At 40.2% G+C, this 21,492-nt stretch overlaps 1 protein-coding gene across 1 annotated transcript; it reads left to right on the top strand.

Annotated features, from left to right (window-relative positions):
* Positions 1–1,392: 1,392 nt before the first annotated feature.
* LOC143294168 (sodium-dependent glucose transporter 1A-like) lies at positions 1,393–21,296 on the top strand. The gene is made up of 4 exons (XM_076605598.1): positions 1,393–1,545; positions 2,798–3,083; positions 3,775–4,769; positions 21,174–21,296. The coding sequence occupies exons 1-4, from the start codon at positions 1,393–1,395 to the stop codon at positions 21,294–21,296; spliced, it is 1,557 nt and encodes a 518-aa protein (XP_076461713.1).
* Positions 21,297–21,492: the final 196 nt, after the last annotated feature.

Here is a 21,492-nt window from a genome sequence, read left to right on the forward strand (position 1 = left end):
CTATTCATATGTTTGTGAGACAAAGCTAGCTAATAAACTGTTTCTTATATGGTAACGCCACACTTGCCAAACCAGTGCGTGACGTCACATTGATTTGGCGCCAAAACTGTTGTCAAGTAAGTCGCCCACACATGGGACGATTTTCGCGCCACTACAAGTCACCATCGGGTTTCCGTGATGTTCTCACTAGTAAAAATGATCGGTTTATTCCGTTGGCGAACTGAATAAGGATTCTCCGGGCTGCTCTCGTGAATTGATCGGCATTGCTTATCATGGGAAACAGGTGACTGTGTCGGGGTTAAATCCATGCAAAATCGGTCGGAATTAGATCACCTTAACCTACAGGGAGGTAAATCACTTTTGACCTATTTGCCCGAAGATTGTAGCCAACCGCTACATAAGGTTAGCGACCGCGCTCACGCGCGCGTGTGTATGTATGTGCCTACGCGCGTTTGAGTCCAGAAAATTATAATGATTAATATATGAGGTATCTGGAAAGAAATCTGTGCGTCAGGAAAATGGGACATTAGTTTAACCCAGATAAAGCTATCTGCATGTGGTGTGAAGGACTGGTGCATCACTTGGCAGTACAGTTCGGATGAAACGATTTGCATTTCTCAGTTGCACAATGTGTGTTCGTAAGTTTTTGCCAGTTCAAAGTCTGTTCATATTGTTTGATTTTAGAGTGTATGCATCAATGTGCGTGTGTCTGTGTGGTGGTGGTGTGGGTGTGTGTGTGTGTGTGTGTGTGAATGCCTTGTCTTTCTGCCACAGTAGAAATGGCTGTTCATATGGAGCAATCGTTCATAGAGAGCAAGCTATGTCGAATACCCAGCAGTGGTGCAATGAATAATTTTGTCATTGACCGTAAATCTCAATATGTTATAATGTGTGTGTGTGTGTGTGTGTGTGTCCTCGTCCTTTTCATAACCTTCTTCATTTGTACACTCCCATACATGATGAAAATAATATTAAGAAACAATAGGCCAGCTGGGATGCACCTTGTGCACAATGCAGCCGTATCTTGTAATTTAGATTTAATTCAGATTGTGTAGGTTTCGGTTTGTAAATCTGGACTATACACCATGCATTGTGCTACATTAGTTAATGAAAATTACTGTAGGCCTATTATATGAATTGATGATGTGAAGTTTAACAGTGATGATGTTGAGGAGGACTGACTCAGGCAGAAATCAATGGCAGCATTCAGGTTTGGGCTTGAAAATGCACGTCTTCAGACACTTCACATTTTGAAAATCAAAAGATTTGTGCACCTCATGCTGTGTCACTCTCCTTCATATGAACACAATGAGATCATTATGATGATTACAGTGAGGTGATAATAATACCTTGACAATAACGACAATGATTAACAGACATGAAGGGCGAAGGATGGGCGCGGAAGATACGAACGTCGCAAGCAAGGATGCAGGACAGGAGGAACACAGCCAAACAGATGACCATGGGGTCAAGCACGCCATGGCAACAACGGGGGAAAACCTCAGTTTGAGGGACAGGTGGAGAGTCCCAGAGTACAGGACAAATGTTTGGCGAACAATTTGTCTGGGAGCATCATTTTGGGGGATGGTATGTGTTTTTTGCGGCACCGTGTCATCAATTCTTAACGGAATACATTGCCTCGTGCACACATACACAAACACAGACATCCCCTCACACACACACACACACACACACACGTTCTGTGACACATGCAAACATGTAGGCATATGCCTATGCTTAGGCCTAACTTATACATCCTCACACACGCGTGCGTATTCAATATGGATATAGATGAGACCATTCCATCTTTTTAAATAGGAAACAAGGTCAAAAGAAACATATTTTGGAAATTTGATAATTCCCTGCTGAAAGGTAGTACTTACCAAACGGACACTGGAGAAAGCAACTGATTTTCAAACAATTCTGGATCGGTTTCGATAAAGAAGGAAGAAAGAAAATTAATCAAGAGATAAACTTAGAGAGTATCATGATCACCAGTAAGGTGATGATTTCTATGCCAGTCACCTGCACACGTGTTCGAAAGCAAACCTGTGTGAATCTTCTAGATCCTTCTGGTCTGGTTTAGATTCATTGTCAGTACTTCTCTAACAGACTGGATCTCTCAGGTATTACCTGCAGGAACTGTGGTGATAATTTGGTTACCATGTAAAAAAGGGTCAAAGGACCTTTATTTTCTGTAAGAGCTTTTCATCCTTTAGCCACAAAAACACACGATTTTGCTACTCAAAGGCAATTCCTGGCAAAACAGCATTTTGGGGGTATGGGAAGCAACTCGACCAGTGTGACTCCCTAAAGGGTCAAATGTTCATCCAAACGTACTGAAATGATTTCTAGAAGACCCCTGCATGTCTCTGTATAAAAATAATTTCGGAAAGAGTGATAATGAAGTGATGAAATAAAACAATCGGACAATTTTACGTTAATTCGTCGACTCGGAGGATTTGATAGTAGGCTAATACAAACCTTAATTGTGAAGGAATGAAGATATTTCAATTCCGAATATTTGTTTGAATAGAAAGGACTCTACTGAAAAAGAAAACATGTACTATGTGGTGGGTTCCTTGATATGAATATGATATATGGACTAATACGAGATGTGCCTTTATCTCAGTTCCATGCAAGAAGTGTCTTTCTTACGGACTCTTGTCAGATGTGTCTTTCGCTCAGAATGTCATATGTCTTTGGCTCAGATTCAGTAAGATGTGTTCTCTCTTTCAGACTATCTCATAGAATTTACCAGACATATCTCTCTTTACTTCTGTGTGGTTTTGTGCAGGGTTTTGTTGTGGGGCAGCTGGGCCCAGCCTTCCTGGATATTCAGATCATCACACAGACTGATGCAGAACAGGCCTCTTTCTTCTTCACAGCGGGCTCAGTCGGGTATCTGGTTGGATCGCTGTTGGCTGGAATGATTTACGACAAGCTCAATAAGTCGCTGCTTCTTCTGCTGTCTTTGGTTGGTTTGGCGGTGAGCACAGCCATCCTGCCATGGTGTTACCTCTACAGTCTGATGATCACCATCCACGCTGTTGTTAATCTTTTCGTCGGCATCCTTGATACCTGTGAGTTGCATGTGTGTGTGTGTGTGTGTGGGTCTGTCTGTCTGTGTATCTGTGTGTGTCTGTGTCTCTGTGTGTGTGCGCACACATGTATTTGTGAGTGTGAGTGTGTGTGAATTTGTTTAACCCTTCTGTTACTATCTAAGTTTATAGTTAAGTTGAATAGTGAGTGACGAAACCAAGCTGTTTAGTGTCAAAAAAGATGAATGAAGAAGGGACAAAATCCTACAGTTGCACCAGCTGAAAGCAGAATTGACTGAATTCTGCTGCTGTATAAACTGAATGAGGAGAAGGCTTTAGCCCACTGTCAGGTAAATTGAATGACGAGTTGATTTAAGTATGTTGCGGGATAAATTGAAGTCGGTTAATCTCGTTTCTTAGCTTTGCTAATGAACTTTACTTGCTTGCTTACTTACTAACTTACTTAGGCCTTTCAACTTCCTGGAGTGTATGGTGTGAATAAGAGGCCTCCATATCCCCCTATTCTGTATATTGTTTTTATATTTCTATTCTTTCTTTTTTTTTCTTTTTTTTTTCTTAAATTAATTTTTTTAAATTTTTATTTTATTTTATAGAATTGGATATGAAAAATACATGGATAGATGAGATGAGGTAATGATAGTTTCATATCATAAAATGAACCAAACTATTACAACAGAAACATGGCAGTTTCTTTTTCCTTTACATACTTCAGCAGGAAATACTTCGATGCTACGCATCTGGGGGTCGGAGGGGGAGATGGCCACGCAGTTCATCCATTTTGCCTTTGCCCTGGGAGGTGTCGTCAGTCCCCTTGTCACCGAACCCTTCCTGACGCCTAATCCAGAGGACGACATAGACATCACTACCATTGCCACAACATCATTGGCCATGGACAATGTCACCATTGCGTCATACCCTACATCAACCCCTGATGTCATGAACAATTCAACTGCTGTTCCCTTGCCTCTAACCACTGACGTTCATTACGCATTCTTGATCTCTGGAGGGCTAATACTTCTTATAGCTATACCGTTGACTGTGCAGTTGTTCTCTGACAGGTCTCAGAAACGGAGACAGGACAAACAGGATGAAAAGAAAGATGTCAAACAGCCCTTGCCTTTACTGTTGTTTTTGTTTGTTCAGGGCATATTGTGCTTATTTTACCTCATATACTGTGCTGCCGAGGACACGCTTATGTTCTTTTTAACAGCCTTTGTCGTCAAACAGCTGCACTGGAGTAAATCGAGAGGAGCACAGACTGCTGCGTTATTTTGGGCATCTTTTGCAGGGGGTCGTTTTCTATGTATCTTTGTGGTTCGGATTTTAAAGTCTTTGAAACTGCTGATTCTCAGCTGTGTGTCCCTGGTTTTCTCCACACTGGCCATGCTCCTCTTCTCGGCACGTGGTATTGATGTTGGCATCTGGATGTCAACCATCTTTACTGGCGTTTCCATGGCAGCCATTTTCCCAACAGGCTTCACGTGGATGGAGGAGGAACTGGTGCGCGTGACAGGGCGTGTAACTTCCAGCATTCTGATCACTGCCTCATCCGGAACAATTTTCAATCCTATCATTGTAGGCTACCTTATGCAAGAGCTGGCCCCTATGTGGTTTGCCTACCTCCTCCTCATCGAGTCAGGCCTGTGTCTGGCTGTCCTTTTCCTCTTGCTGGCACTGTCCCGCCTCTACCTCCGGAAGTATTATGCGGTTAGCACTGCAGGACACAGGAAATCGTTGTTTCCGTGTTGAAAAGAGGACTAACAATAGCAGAGCATGAAGGATGGGAAAGCAGATATAGTTGGCAGTGTAAATATTATATATTGTTGTTTATCTATTTATCTATATTCTGTTCATGTAAGATCATGGTATTAGACTGAAAATAAATTATACTATTATTACTATTACTGTTGTTGTTGTTGTCAATATCATCATTTCTTTTGTCTTCATTTTGATTGTTATTATTTAGAAATCATCATTTCTGAAAACTGATGACGAGAAGAATTATTTAAATGAAAAGGGGGCGGTTGAGGTGGAGGTGGGGACTGAGGTAGGAAGAGAGAGAGAGAGAGAACAGAATGTGGGAATGACTGGAGTACAAAATGTAAAATGGAGAGGATGAGTGTCAGTGATTGGAGAAAGAAAAACATAATACCGGATGAGGTGTGTGTGAGAGGGGGGAAGCGGGATGAGGACAGAAAATCAATAAAATTAATCAATAATCAATATTGTATGCAGTACTTCTGTGGATTATTTGTAAACAGGATGATGTGAGGACCTACAATAAACGACCATCTGGACAAATCAACACACAACTAGCTAACTTTAATAAAGAACATTTTGAAATACATAACTTAAAAAAACACACCAAAAACTGGTAATACGTGTTCAATAATTTTTGGAGGCAAAAAAGGTTTCATTTCTAAACAGTGGGTTAAAATGTGTTCTACCACCCATGCAAATGCATTCATTATTTTCACAATATATTGTATATGGGGCATTGAGTAATGATCTAAATGCCAAACTCAACATCCCTGCCAGTTCTTTTTGCATTTAATAAGGTAGAAGTGTTAACTTCAAAAGACAAATATGAATTTAGTATATTTCTTTCAACAATATTACACATTTCAGATGATGATAAACGATGAGGAAGTTCAATTGCATTTTAAGTGTTTTTTTTAGCTCCAAGTTTTGCAAGATGATCTGCACGTTCAATAGAAGTAAGCCCAGTGTGAAGGAATCCAACACATTTCAATATTAGTTCCTCATCTGAATACAGTGAATCAAAAACCTTATTCAAAAAATGATGTTATAGTTACTGTTTGTACAACCTGATTTGATAGACTGCAGAATTGATTTTGAATCGACACAAAATAAAGTATTAATCAGGTTTAGGGGCAGATTAATTAGATATGTTACTGGAATAAGAATGGCGATTGATTCAGCCGTAAAAATTAATTTGATATGTTAATGCAATAAGAATGGCGATTGGTTCAGCCGTAAAAAAAATGAGAAGCCCTTTCCAATATGATATGACTTTTCAGTTTTCAAAGCTGGAATTGTATATCCAAAACCAGCAAACTGATTTTCTAAAACAGAACCGTCTGTATATATTTTTTTAGTGGTGGGGGTATGTTTCAGATGAGTGTAATTTGACCCGAGAAGCTAGAATATTGGCTTTTCATCTTTCTTAATGTCATAAAAATCTGCTCCAGTCAATTCCCATAATGGAACTGGTGAAGTGCTCATTATCGGAGCAACATTTTGTGGATCTATATGTGATAGAGTTATTGGTAAGGGGCTTTAATTTTCATAATAGATTTAAAGAATTAAAACATCCTTGCTCACAAGCACCAAGTTGTAACAAAGTACGCCTGGGTGGTAAGGGACTTTAATTCATTGTTTGGACTTAATTTGGATAAAAGAATTGAAACATTAAAGGGAATAATTTTAGATCTATTTTTTGTTGTGGATCTTTATCCTGTTGGTGATGCCACATTTGTAGCTGTGGTCCTGAGTGGTTTATTATTATGAAAGGGGACGGTGCAAAAGAATTATTGATGATTTACTGAATTAAAGGATAGAAAATATCCATGCGCAGGCCAGGGTCATAAAGCAGGCCGGTCACAAAAGGGTTTTTCTATTGTTTTATTTACAATAGTTAAGTAAGTAAAAAAGAAGAAGAAGAATAAAAAAAGACGAGAAGATAAAGAGAAAACAGTGCACTGATAAGACACAAGTAAACAAAGGTCATTAAGTACATGTCATGAATGCAGATGAATAGTAAATCACACGTATACATATTACATGGAAAGATAACCACTCGGTTTGGGATAAGCAACAGCATAGATAAGATAATGCAAATGACATTTCTAATACATTTGAATGATGTATATAAAGTGGCTAAAGCTAAGCTGATTTAGTGAAAGTACACTGACAGTATAGATTTAAGTAAAGATCATACTGTGTCAAATTGACTCAAATGAATCAGTTATTATGTAGCACTATACTGGAGTAAGCCGTATAGGAGAGAGCATAATCGCTAAATTACAATTAACAGAATGTGATGCATATCATATGGTTTTAACCAATAACTGATATTAATCCAACACTATCGTGTTATGAGAGGAAATAAATTGGCCTCTCATACCCAGCAGGAATGTTTGTTACTGACTGTGCTGAACTGAGTGGAAGGGCTAGGTTATCTGCCTTCGACCACTTGGCTTATACCTCTGAGCTATCAGGGACCCAAGTTGAATAATGTCTTGGAATGTCTAGAACTAATTAATGAGGGGTTGTAAGCATCCTTTGTTAATTTTCCCGCCATGAGAAGTGAAGGAATATCTTTCTTTATTCATGTATACTAACCAAACTTTGTCCAGTTGGTAAGAATTTTTTATATTTTGCTTTAGGTTTGAGTTTCAGAAAATTGTATGTTTATTATTTTGTGAATAATAGTATTGTTGGGACTGAATCTGAGAGTACTACAGTGTGTTGGGGAAGGATGAAAATAGTACATTGGGCATCTCCTTAGAGCTCTGGGTCAATTTGGTATGAAAATGAATAAAGAATTGAATGGAGAATTGGACATGAGTGTGGTATGAGTCTACATGGGTGCATGACACAACAACCCCTTCACCACCTCATCCCCCCTACGTAAAATGGCGTTGCTGATAGGATGAACCACTAACCTCAGGATGCAGGAGGACACACAAGACTACGACGGAAACCAGATCCACATATGAATGGGACAGCGCCATGCTAGGCTGCAATGACAGTTCATATGTAGATTGATGAGATTTTGTGTGTTTTGTTTTTCTTTCCCATGGGTTGTGCACCATGGTGGTGTCAGTGGAGAGACAATGGGATGTTTGAATAATTGAAAGTATGAATGAATAGCTGTGGATCAGCTTCAGGATGTTGGAGTCATGTTGTGTTTATTTTCTCGAGCTTTAAATTTCTGATTTTGTTGGTGAAACTAATGATGTTGATTTGTTTTCTTTAGTTATTGATAGTATAATTAGTTTTTTCATCTGTTGCTTTGTTGACCATGGTTGAAGAACAGCAGGGCACTTCTTAGGAGAGGAAGAGAAAAAGTGGAGAGCTGTGATGCCCCTCAATGGCTAGGGGACCATTTGAAAAGACTTAGACTGGCTCATGAAAAAGCGGGGAAGCATCTCCTCCAAGATGCTTCGAAAAGAAAGGATGAACATAATGGAGGCAGAATGTCCTCTGACTTGAAGCCAAGAGATCTTGTGGTTACCCTGCAACACTGTAGGACCTGTCACAAAATCAAGGACTTCTGGGGTGAATGGGTTTTCAAGGTCACTAGTGTCCCTGGCATGAATGGAGGGCCATTTGTCATTTGGCCCATGGGTTGGAATCGGAGAGGAAAAGAGGGTCACTCGTTCAGAGTTGAAACGTTATTTCCCTCCGGTGCATATGAAACCCATGGGAACATGGGACCATGTGGCCACAGAACAATCTGTGCCAGAAGCCGATGTGTTACCAGCCGCCGTGGCGAAGTGGTTAGCGTCGCGGACTAACGGCTGGGAGGACGCGGGTTCGAATCCCAGCGGTGGTGGGTTTTTCGGCCCGTGGCCGGCTCCTACCCAGAGTTGAGTGTGCTGTGGGCTTAAATGGGGAGACTGGTACCACACAGTCGAGTGCCATCCACTTCAAGGATGCGTCTTTGGGTGTGTTGCTCTAATTACCTGACCAACACTGCAAGTGTCTGTATCTCTCGGGCCTGGTTAACGCCGGGATATCATTATGACAGGAAGCGTAGAGTACAGCCTTGTCACGCAGTCCCAAACCAAAATGGACCTCCATAGCAACATCGTCATCATCATCGTCATCCTCCTCCTCCTTCATCGTCATCAATATAAACAAAATAGTCTCAAAGTCTGTGGCCTTTCATGCCTGTTCTCATGGTAACCTCAGTTTCGATACCCCTCCACTTCCGTGCTTGGGGTGAATTCTGTCAATGTCGTCAGTGTCGGCAGATTCATGGGGGGGCTGTTGTTTGAGGAGCGTGGTGGCGGTCTCCACTCTGGGAGGGACGCTCACTCAGTCTGGCTCCGCGACTAAGCCATTATTGTCGTTAGTAGGGGGCTTAGTAGGTGGTGTCCTAAGTACGTTACAAAACAGAACAGGCACCACTGAACACCACCGAAGTGACTCAGCAGCAGTGCAGGGTCTCCTCTGGTGTATGGCCTCCTGGCGACCTAACATTTATGGTTCCCTGTGGACTGCCGACTCTGGAACTGCGACGAACGAACCCGGGTGTGGCCGTGTATGGGGGAATCTAAATGAGCGGCGTGGGAGTAATGCCACTGAAACGGTGCAGATGATGGGGCAGCAAAAAAAAGAAAAAAAGAAGCCAATGTGTATCTGGAATGGCACATCATTTTGCCGCCATCTGGTGTCTCAAGATGCCCCAGCCAGCCAGCTGGGTTGGGAGGCCAAGACAGTGGCCCCGAGGGGAAGGCAGATGATAAACTGATGCAAGCCCCAACAGCCGCTTCTATACAGCCATCTCCTTTGAGGCTGCAGCGTTCCACTCGGGCAAATAAAGGCATTCCCCTGAGATGGCAAAGCAGCTACTGAGAAAAGAGCAGCATCTTGAGTGTAATCACTGCTGACTGGTTGGTTGGTTTGTTGTTTTATTGATATTGGTTGGTTTGTTGTCTTGTTTTTTATTGACACTGTTTGCTCTTTACTTTTCTTTTTATCGACAGTGTCAGTAGATTGCTGTGTTACAATGCTTATGCTGGGTCCATGCAAGTTGTCTGGAAGGTTACACTTGCTGCAGTCAGGACGGGCATAAGGTTTCTTGTTTTGCTGTGCCCATGGTTATGTTGGCATTGGTTGTGTTGCAGTAGCAAATGGGTTACTGGTACTTGCTTAATGACGGTAAATGATTTTTCTCTGTGTATTTCTTCAGTGTTACCATAATGTGTTATTGTATCCGTGCTTGATTTTTTGCTGATCCCTGCAAGTTGTACTTTTTTTTTCAAGGACACTTCTTTGTTTTGTTTCACTTATGGTTGTGTTTGCCTGGTTTGTTGTACGCAAGGGATAGTGTTTGGGTGTGTTGTGAACACATGGCTTAAAAGCCTGGGTCATAATGTTCACTGAAACGCACAAAACACTATGTCTTGCAATGTCTGGTCAGGAAGACCAATAACTGAGGGGGTCAGGAAGGCCCAGGAGTCATATAGTGTGTGAATGATGTACTTTCTGCTTCATGGTTCATTTTGTGAGTTGATCTTTAGATCTGGCTGAAACCCATCCTATGGTATCATAGCAATTAAGTGGCAGGATAATGACCGAGTGGAGCTTGAACAGTGATGATGGGAATGTTTCTTTTCATTTTGTTTGAATGATTGTGCTGTTGTTTTGTATTTTCTGGTGCACTGAGTATGCTTGCACTCAAATAACTTTTTAAATTTTATACTATTATTCTGTTTGTACATACCATAAGTTGGCAGGTCTGTTTGACGTGTCTGCTGTTTGTGGGACCACAAAATCATTAGCGGGGAAGTATGTGAGAGGACAATAAATTGGCCTCTCATATGCAGCAGGAATGTCTGTTACTGACTCTGCTGAACTGAGTGGAAGGGCTAGGTTATCTCCCTTGGACCACTTGGCTTATACCTCTGAGCTATCGGGGACCCACGTTGACCAACGTCTTGGAATGTCAAGAACTAATTAATGAGGGGTTGTAAGCGTCCTTTGTTAATTTTCCCGCCATTAAAAGTGTAGGAATATCTTTCTTTATTCTTGTATACCAACTTAACTTGGCCTAGTTGGTAAGAATTTTTTATTTTTTGCTTTAGGTTAGAGTTTCAGGAAATTTTATGTTTATTATTTTGTGAATAATAGTATTGTTGGGACTGAATCTGAGGGTACTACAGTGTGTTGGGGAAGGATGAAAATAGTACATTGGGCATCTCCTTAGAGTTCTGGGTCAATCTGGCTCCAACCACTGGAGAGACAACATCATAGGGCAAGCAGGTGTTTTGTGGAAGGGGAGAGACTGGGTGACTTAGGTTCACCAGCAAAATGTGTGTGTGAGGCTGTCAAGGCAGTGGGCACAAGCGCCTGTGAGAATATCTTCCTGAGGTGATGGTTGTTTTTTTTGTTTTGTTTTTAAAAAAAAAGGTTTTTTGGTTGTTGTTTTTGTTTTAGTTTTGGTATGAAAATGAATAAAGAATTGAATGGAGAATTGGACGTGAGTGTGGTATGAGTCTACATGGGTGCATGACACAGCAACGGCTTCCCCCCTACATTGTAATCACCACAACAAAATACTACACACATCCTGAGCATACTGTAGCAGTACAATTGATATCAGCATGTGAAATAGTACATGAATAATAAACAATAGAGTAAGTGGCTTTGATAGAATACTGGCAAGCTGAGAGACCAAATAGCAAGTCAGTGCACAACACAAAGATGGGAAGAACTGTCATGGCTTAACCATTAAGTGGTGAACGAACTTACACAAGTAATCCGTTGCATCAAAGCCAAATAACAACATAGCTAAGCTTGTGCTCAACATTTAAATCTCTTCTGCCACAGCAGCATAAGAAATCTATCCTTCATCAGTGACAGCAAATGAGAAAACACGTCATTCACTAGAACATTCTCAAACAAACTGTCAGTGTCCAGAGACGTCACTGACTGTGACGTTGAAAAGAATGAAATAGAATACTGCTACAAGCATATGACGACATGGCGATTTTCGAGATCTATCAAAGTGGAGCTGTGACTACCTGTCAAAGCAATAACTGAACAAAGCAATATCAACATACTCATATGAACACAAGTACTGTGTCGAAGAATACAATTTACAAATCATCAGCACATTTTAAATGGAGTACTTACAGTGATATGCAGCCAGACACTGGCCACTTGGGGCAACACACAACACACACTCTTGTGTGCAACACAGCATGAGAGAAAGAGAGCAGGCTTTAGCCAGTGACTGGCAAAGTGGAAAGTGACTAGTCATCACCTGTTGTGGCTATTTATGCAAGTTAAGCAAACTGCAATGACGCTAGCATGTGCCGCGAAACAGATCGGCTCAAATCCTCCTAAATTTGATTAGCATTGTGTTTGTCACAAGGCATTCAGTGATACATTTCTAAATGATTCCTGAACCGATCTAAGAAACAGCCCAACGCCTACTTTCTAATGAGTATAAAATGAAGTGTTGATTATTTAAGATGAATTTATCATCTTAATTTAAGTCACCTGAAAAGGGTCAGTGTAAGCGAGCTTGTCGCTGAAAATTACGAACTGCGTTAAAGCAGTTTAATGTAGGCAAACACAAATGGAATAGATCTAAAGATGGAATTGCGACGATTCTGTCAGTATATAATACTTGTAGTTTACTGATCTGACAAAAGAAATATTTAATTAAATATGGTGTAGCAGAAACACAAGTTTCAGCTCACCCAATGGCCTCGAGCATCACCAGTTGTGGAGTGAATGTCGTTAAGTGTTGACAATGAAGATCGGCTTTGTAATTTCTAAATGCCTGATATATTCTCATCCAAACACTATAATGGTGTGGTTTTAGTTTCCAACAGCAGTCACATACAGAATTTTAACTCTAGCATTATCTGTGTCAAGAAGAATTCTTTACACTGATGAAGGAACTAAAATCAAATATGTTTCCAACTGATTTAAGTGTGTGTGTAAGCAAAACAAATATAGTATCGCAGCAAATGATACATAGACTTGATCTGATAGATGTTTAGAGAATATGTTTATAATGGGCTTTGCATTCAAACCGTGAATGGCGTCACACATTAGTTGTGAAAAAGGCGTCTGCTATAGCTCAGCTTTCAGCTTGTGCTGTGAGTTGATCCATGGTCATCTGTAGTCAGCTGATCGCTTGGCTACATATATTTGATTGATTAATAGTATCAGACATCTATGTTGAAAGTTTCTGTTCTATTTCAATCGTTTTGAAAAACGTTTGTCAGACCGTATATTTATCTCAGTTTTGACAGAATTTTCTGTGGCATTTATTCTATTGACATATTTTGCCAATGCTAGCTTTTTCATTTCATTAAGAGGTAGTATTCCTGCAGCTCTATTTGACAGAAATGGGGTTCGTATGAAACGGAAGACCTAAAGCTAACTTTATGGCTTTGCTACCCATGCAATTTTTTTTATGGTTAGCGTTCAGAGCAGAGAAAAATACCTCCCGTCCATAAGTTAATCTAGATCTTACCAGCGCAGTAGCGAGATGATTAAGTGTTTGAGGAAATGAATGTTACACAAGACAATGAAAAAAGTATAATAAATACACAGTTTGACAAACAGAAACGAGATGCTAGAATGAAACAAGCAATGAAAGTCTTCATGGTTCACTTGTGATTCCGTCTGATTCTTAAAAAAAAAAGAAACAACAGCTCAGTACTCAGCAGCCCAGCCAAAACATCCAGATCTTGTTGGATGCCTATGTCCTTATCTCTCTCACGTCTGGTAGGAGTTGCAGTGAAGTCCATACCCTTGACATACACATCAACCACATCTGTAGGTCAGCATATGCAGCACTCCGACAAATCAGCTCCATTCGCCAATATCTAACCACAGAAACTACAAAGACATTGGTTTGTTCTTTTGTCCTATCTAGATTGGATTATGGAAATGCTCTTCTTGCTGGCTGCTCCAAACACTACATTTACAAAATTCGAAAAGTTCATAACTCTGCAGCACGACCCTCACTCAAGGCTAGGAAACGTCAAAACATCACTCCCCTAGTTGCTTCCCTTCACTGGCTCTCCATTCAAGCACGAATACAACACAAACTCTCGGTCCTTTGTCACAATTTCTTCATTGATTCTTGTCCCGTCTACCTTTCAGATCTACTTTCTGTCTATTCATCATCCAGACAACTCCCGTTCTTCAAATGACATGCGCACACTGTCTATTCCAAGAATTTGCACAAGCGCTTATGGTGAACGTTGCTTTTCTTTTGTTGCACCAAAACAGTGGAATTCACTGCCTTCACTCATTCGTCATACCCCTACACCCGCATTCAAGAGAGCACTCAAAACACATCTTTTCAAGTTGTATCTTTCTATGTAGAGCTTTTCCATTTGTATATGCTTGCTGTGATTTGATTGCTGGGCATGCTCTTGGAGTTGATTTGTGTGCATTTGTGATGATTTTTGGTGTGGTCTGTGAGGCCTGGTTCCCGGGTGTATGTTTTGACTATGGTGAATGTGACATGTTTTTATCTTGCTGCGACTTGGGCCTGTGTGATGTGAGACTGTGATGTTGCCTGTGATGATTTACGTCATTTTATTTCTATGTTACTTAGTTTGAAATATGTAAATTTTAGCCAGTGTGATGTGAGATAGTATGAAATATGTATATTTTAGCAAATGTATGTGAGACTATGTCTATTTATCTATTTATTCATTTTATTCTTTGTACATATTTTTATGTCATTTAGTCTTAAATTTGTATATCTTATTGTAAAGCGCGGTGAGCCCCATTTGAGATGGGGATATTGCGCAATATAAGCCTGCATATTATTATTATTATCAATATACGCTGAGAGGCCTTACAAGCGACTTAGCCTTAATTCCAGTTGAACGGCACCGTCTCAGATTTCTTCCAGACTCTCTGGCCAAAAAACAATCCCCAAAAGCTCCATTTCCGGGCATTTTCATCAGACCCCTCTCCTTCATCTTCGACCCAGATGATGAGGACGAATTTCTCTGCCCCATCTGGGGCATCTGAAAAAAATAAAGTTGACCTTTCTGGTTGTCCAAACAAAGCATATTCATCAGTTGGGATCTTGACCTTACGCATGACATTAGCACACCGTCTCTGTCTCGATGGATGGGCCATGTGATCAGAGCACATGCAGAGTTGGAACTGAATGCACAAGGGGGTCACATTGTAGTGTGTAATTAAAAATATTCATTCCTTAAAATCATGATTAATCACAACATATTTACTGTGACTTAAAGCAAATACTCTACCCTTCCCTTGCTTCCTTTTTCTGTATACCTCACTGGTCACAAAAGCGGTGCACATGATGGGATTGCAACCCCCCAAAAAACAACAACAACAACAAACAACCCCCCCCCCCCCCCCCAAAAAAAAAAAAAAAAACCAACAAAAAAACCAAAAAAAACACCAACAAAGCGGTAGGTCACAAGCCGCAGATATTTTCAATTTTTCTGCCAAAGTATTTTGCACAGGACAGGAATCAGAATGAGTGGAGTGTAAGTAATGTCACAAAAGTGGTGCACATGATTGGACAGAACACCCCCCCTCCCCAATGTAAATGCAAACAAAGCAAAACTACCCCCCAAAAACAACAAAAGACAAAAAATCACACACAAAAACAGAACAAAAAAACAACAACAAAAACGGCAGGTCACTAGCTGCAGCAACTTTCAATTTCTCTGCCAAGTAACTTGCACAGGACAGGAATCAGACAGTAATGCCACAAAGATGCATATGAAAGTGCAGCAGCAAAAGAAAAAAATATACGTAGATTACTAGCCACAGCTGCTTTCAATATCTCTGCCAGAGCAACGTAGTTTGCCAAGGGCAAGAATCAGAACCTATTGGAGTGTGCACCAGTGGATCATAAGTGTGCTGAATGAAATATTGGGAAATTTTTTCCTTTTTGAGTGGAGCAGATACTATTTGTAAGTTGTTTATATAAAAATCTGTAAAATGTCTGAAGGATACTGATCTAGACACGGAAACCCTCCCTCCCCTCTATATTTTTTGTTTGTTTTTTGTTTCTAGTCCATGTAACTTACCAATCAATGATTTTTTTCTTCTAATTTTGTTCCACTGACACGAGTTCACCATTTTCTACTATGACGATGCCTTTTTCCGGTCAAATAATGTTAAAACGTGTGTGTGTGGTGGTAGGGAGCAAGACTCAAAGACATGCAGTGCAACGGGCATGTTGTGTGGTTGATTACTGGCCCGCCCTTCATTCTCTCACTGCATACCTAGCCAGTTCAAATACCTCTTGCTCTCACAGCACACCTACCTATCCTCATTCTCTTTCCAGACCTTAATACTCGCGATGTTGTCTGTCCTTTCCAGGTTCTCTCCCTCCCATAGTCACTACTTTCCTTTCAGTTTTACCCTCTTATTTTTGCAACGCTTCATTAATATTTCTTCATTAGTCATTGGGATGAGATAAGGTCCCATGTGTTGCACTTGGTGCACACTGAAGAAGAAACCAATGCAACAAATGGGCGGTTGTCCCTGGCAAAATTCTCTAGAAAAAGCCTCTTTGAGAGGAAAACAACTACACTCACAGGTAGGAAAAAAGGGTGGTGCTGTACTGTAGAGACACACTCTCCCTGGGGAGAGCAGCCTGAGTTTCACACAGATTAATCTGTTGTGACATGAGAGTAATACAATATTGCTCAGATAATCCCTTGACTACACTGGGTAGGAACAGATAAGTTTTTTCTTGGGAAGGTTTTTCAAAGATTCCCCTTCCTCATTTTCTTTGCGGGGTAGTGTATGTAAGTCGTCATGTTAGTGACATCATGCATCAAATTTTACACTGTGCAGTTGACTGAACATTTTACATGGAAAAACACAATGTGATTTCAATTAAATGGTACTCTCTTTAAATTTAATTAAATTATCATTACCTCTGTACATCTTGTCCTCATCTCTTTCTCCAACATGACGGTTGGCTGTATCAGTCTCTACAAATACCCACTTTGCCAATTCGTCCCTCTTTCTCTCATACACACGCACATCAATGAAATCATTGAACTAGAACTCTCTTCCAATTGCTTTGTACAGAATGTTTTATTCATCAGTCAAAAAACAATTCATTGTTCAAAAAACATGTGACATTTCCCTTTCCAACAGCCTCATTACTTGCACAATCATTCAACAGCAGGGACTCTGGTATACCAGACTGCCAACAAGAAGAAAAGTAAAACGGAGAAAAAAACAAACAAACCCAACATTATCACTTACTTCATCGACCTTGGAAACTGCAAAATAATCATTCTGGAACTCTGAAACATATTTGTTAGGATACCCACCAGTCTGAAACCTGTCTGTCAGGACACCCACCAGTCTGAAACATATTTGTTAGGACACCCACCAGTCTGAAACCTGTCAGGACACCCACCAGTCTGAAACCCGTTTGTTAGGACACCCACCAGTCTGAAACATGTTTGTCAGGACACCCACCAGTCTGAAACCTGTTTGTCAGGGCACCCACCAGTCTGAAACCTGTTTGTTAGGACACCCACCAGTCTGAAACATGTTTGTCAGGGCACCCACCAGTCTGAAACCTGTTTGTTAGGACACCCACCAGTCTGAAACCTGTCAGGACACCCACCAGTCTGAAACATGTTTGTTAGGATATCCACCAGAAACAATGTCTATAGGAGTGTCCTAACAGGATTCCTATTGAACTTGGATGTACTGTCTTGTGATAAATCAGTGGATTAGGGATTTCCACAACAAACTAACTCTACAGATGTATTCTATTCAACTTGGATGCACTGCACTGAAAAATCAGTAAATCTGGGATTTCCACTGAACATGTTTTGCAGGAATGTTATTTCAATCTCTGTAATGTATTATGATAGATCAGTAAATTAGAGATATCCACCTGAGACAATTTTTTTATTATTATATACCCTATAAAATATGGATGTACAGATTTCTGATACATAAATGTAGGATATCCATTAGGACACAAGTGCTGCTGGTATATCCAATTTCACATGAAGCATTTGTCACTGAACATATTGTGATATAAACTGATAAATTTGACTTTTTCATAGCAGGCACTTAAAAGCTTGGCCAGTAAGCAAGACCAGTACTAGCAATAGGTTTTAGTGCCGATACAGATTCCTAAGTAATGTATTATGTTTAGAAGCCATGACAGATGGAGTTCTCAATGTTGCCAACTTAAAAAACAAAACAAAACAAACCTGTTTAGTCTTGTCAGTTCTGATTAATTAATGTTTGCTTTTCAATTCTGGGTTCATTGTTAATAGTTGCTTATAGTCCAGCCGACCATAGAGGTATGTATCAGGGCTGTCAAACCATACAAAAACTGTGTCAACACAAAACTATCACATACAAAAACTGCGTCAACACAAAACTATCACACACACACAAAAAAAACCCCATTAAGATAAACCTACAAAATACAGTTGATGGCACATAATCCTAACCATTTAGTTCATTGTGGCAAATAAGATTAGGCTGTGCTGAGGATGCCAGCCATTCCACTTAGTTCATCATCCCCAGATTATAAAAAAATCATAAAAAAGGAAAAGACAATACTTCAAAACCAAACAAAAATTACTTTAAAAGGCCATATTGGCAAATAACACTGTAGAATTGGCAGCCAGCATCCATCCCAGTGTTAACAATTTCACTACCTAATCGCCAGAGCGAAATAGCACAGATAGTACATCACAGACTGCAGAAAAGAGAAAAAAAAAGTGTCAAGGCTTGCTTGAAAAAAGAAAGGGGAATGGACTGGGAAGGCAGAAAAAGGAGACAACAGTGAAGGAAGAAAAAAGGCAGAAACAGAGTGTAATACAAAAGAGGAAATTTCTGGCAAAGAATTTCTGGAAGGCAAGCTGTTCAAATAATAATAGTAATAATGTGAATGTGTGTGTGTGTGTGTGTGTGTGTGTGTGTGTGTATTTTATTTTCAAGGTGAACATAAACAAGACACTACACACACACACATCAAGACTCAAAAAGCATCAAACGCAATTCTTCGCAAATCAGACCAAACAACACTGTTTACACTTTTTCCCTTCTCAATTCCGGTTTCTTTCACTCATTCTTGCTTGTCAACAAGCTGCATGTGACTTGAAAGATTGCACATCAATGATACTGGTGCTGCCAAATACATCCTGACTGCTCCTACCATGCCACCACTGTAAACCCTCTTTTAGAACTGAGTGCATTGCACTCTGCTCTTCTGTCCCTTCTCGCAATGCGTTTCTAACACATCGCTTTGAGCTCTGGTAGATGCAGCTAAAGCTTTGTGACCTGGCAAGACTCTCCTTGTATGCTGAATCACTGACCCTCTTTCAGACACATGACTGGCTATTGATTAGTCTGAACAAAAAAACAACAAGATTACTGACTTAGAATGATCAGAAATGGTGAAAAGTTTTGGAAGGTAAAATTCTGGCAGGTAAAGTCTGAAGGTTCTTTTAGCCACAATGATTACTCCAAGGACGCAAGAATTGCGAAGCAAGTGAAGTTTTGGAAATCATTATCACAATACATGTATATTATATCATGAGAGGTAAATATGTATGTGAGAAACAGTAAAATTTAAAAGTTTGTTTTATTTTACACCTGCACTTCTATGAGCACTCCTTAAGATAACAAACTTTGTATTTGTGAATCAAAGTAAAAAAATCTAAAGCTCATTTTCTTCCTTAACTTGTAATTCAGATCATTAATTCAAAACAAGAAAATTCAACACACACTTGACTGTGTCCACTTCATTAATTAAAACACACGTTTTAAACATCAATCACATGTCCTCCCTCTCACACTCATTGTGAAATTCAATATAAAAAGGGACACAAGATAAGCTCCAAGTTCACCAATATACAGATTAGCATCATTCTTTGCATTTCAAGTGGACGCAAGTAAGGCATAAACATTTTTCATTTTAGGGAAGATAAGAAAAACTGAGAGACCTGTCCAGCGCATACTCATAGTGTAAATACAAACAAAGAGTAAAGGTTTATTCACTTTAGCAATAACCTTGAGAAGACAGAGAGAAGAAAAAAACAGAAAAAAACTTAAGTCCAGAAGCAAGGAAAATGTCAACAGATGCAGGCTCAGTTGAAGACCTGTGTGTCTAGACCTCTCCCCATTACTGCACTTCGACTAGCAATAGAAAAAAAAACAACCTTTAAAAGTTTCAGTTTTAAGTTTCTCAAGGATGAGTCATTGCATTTGGATAAATCCATATTATACTACTTCACATCTGCTAGTCAGATACCTGGCCAGCAACACAACCCAATGCACTGCAACTAAAAAAAGTTACCAAAAACAAAAGGATTTCAGAATTTTCATCAGGAAAATAGTACAGGAGTTTTACAATAAACAAGGAAATTTCCCTGTGTGATTGTGTGTGTGTGTGTGTGTGTGTGTGTGTGTGAGAGAGAGAGAGAGAGAGAGAGAGAGAGAGAATTGTGGAGAATAGGCTTAAGGCAAGCGCAAATTTAGTGTCAAATACTGGTAATGCAGAAAATATCTAATTGTACACATACATGATGGAGCATCATGTGTGTTGCACCTTTACCCCTGCTAAATATGTAAACTCATTTCATCGCAGTAAGTAAAACAAATACACCAACCGTTTTATTTACAAATATCAGTCAGTGTCATTCAATATTTATTTGCAAGCCAGTCAACAGGTCAATGGTACCTCTTTTATTTACAAATATTCATCTGTTTTATTTGATTTTTTAAGTGGCACCCAAACTGCCATCCTCAAGAGCAGATCTTCACAAGGAATAAACTGCAATGACACATTTGTTTTCAAAGCTGACAAACACATTAAACACATTTAACACTGAATCAATTATCACCATCTCAAGATGCATACACCAGAAACCATGGGCCTAAAGTGATAATACAATAACTGATTTAATAAAATATTAAGCACAACTCACCATAACAATATGGACATGAAATAAAAATACCAACCTCACTCCCACCCCAATAAAAAACCAGAATACACTAAAACAAGGCATCAACTCCCTCCATGTCTCCCACACCTTCAGAGGCTCCAAGTGTATAAAAGGGGTTCTGCAGCCATTGGAATAACATTCAATTGGTCTGACAGCTATCTGCGTGCAACTCTTCTCCTCAGTTTTTAAAAATCTTTGAAATAATCATGTCTTCGGCTTGCGTCAGCGCCGCTTGTGGTTGGTTGTGGGGGCAGCCCCCGGGTGGGGGTGGTGACAAAAAGAAGGTCCCAGATGACAACCCCCTCCCACCCCCCACCCCCACCAGAGAACTCCTCATGCTGGAGCCACTGCATGGCAATGTATTGTGTGAGTGAAGAGGTGCTGACGACAGGCAGGAGCGGCTCGCAGGAACCTGCTGGCAGCTTTTACCCTAGCAGCAGCCAAGGGCGGGCTACCACAGATGGTGGGCATAAGTCCCACATCCCAATTTGACGCCACTGCTGAAGATGAGTGATGACTGAAGAGGAAGAGGAAGAGAGAGGAGTGAGCCATGACACTGTGCATCTGGAGGGAAGGAGCCAGCTTTGTCCTGAACTCCACCTCTTGATGAAATGGATTATTGCTGTTGTTGTTCCGTCAATGCTTGAAAATGTAATATACAGAAGGGGGAAACGGTGGAAATTACATTATTTATCTTGTTAACTGTTGGG

This window comes from Babylonia areolata, chromosome 19, assembly GCF_041734735.1.
Source record: "Babylonia areolata isolate BAREFJ2019XMU chromosome 19, ASM4173473v1, whole genome shotgun sequence".
Classification (NCBI taxonomy): Eukaryota; Metazoa; Mollusca; class Gastropoda; order Neogastropoda; family Buccinidae; genus Babylonia; species Babylonia areolata.

Bases quoted from the DNA above. Each gene is read 5' to 3' on its own strand.
- LOC143294168 (XM_076605598.1), top strand. From the start codon at position 1,393: ATGGGCGCGGAAGATACGAACGTCGCAAGCAAGGATGCAGGACAGGAG. The intron at 1,546-2,797 runs GTTTGGCGAACA...GGTTTTGTGCAG, and splicing joins TCCCAGAGTACAGGACAAAT to GGTTTTGTTGTGGGGCAGCT. The intron at 3,084-3,774 runs GTGAGTTGCATG...TACATACTTCAG, and splicing joins CGTCGGCATCCTTGATACCT to CAGGAAATACTTCGATGCTA.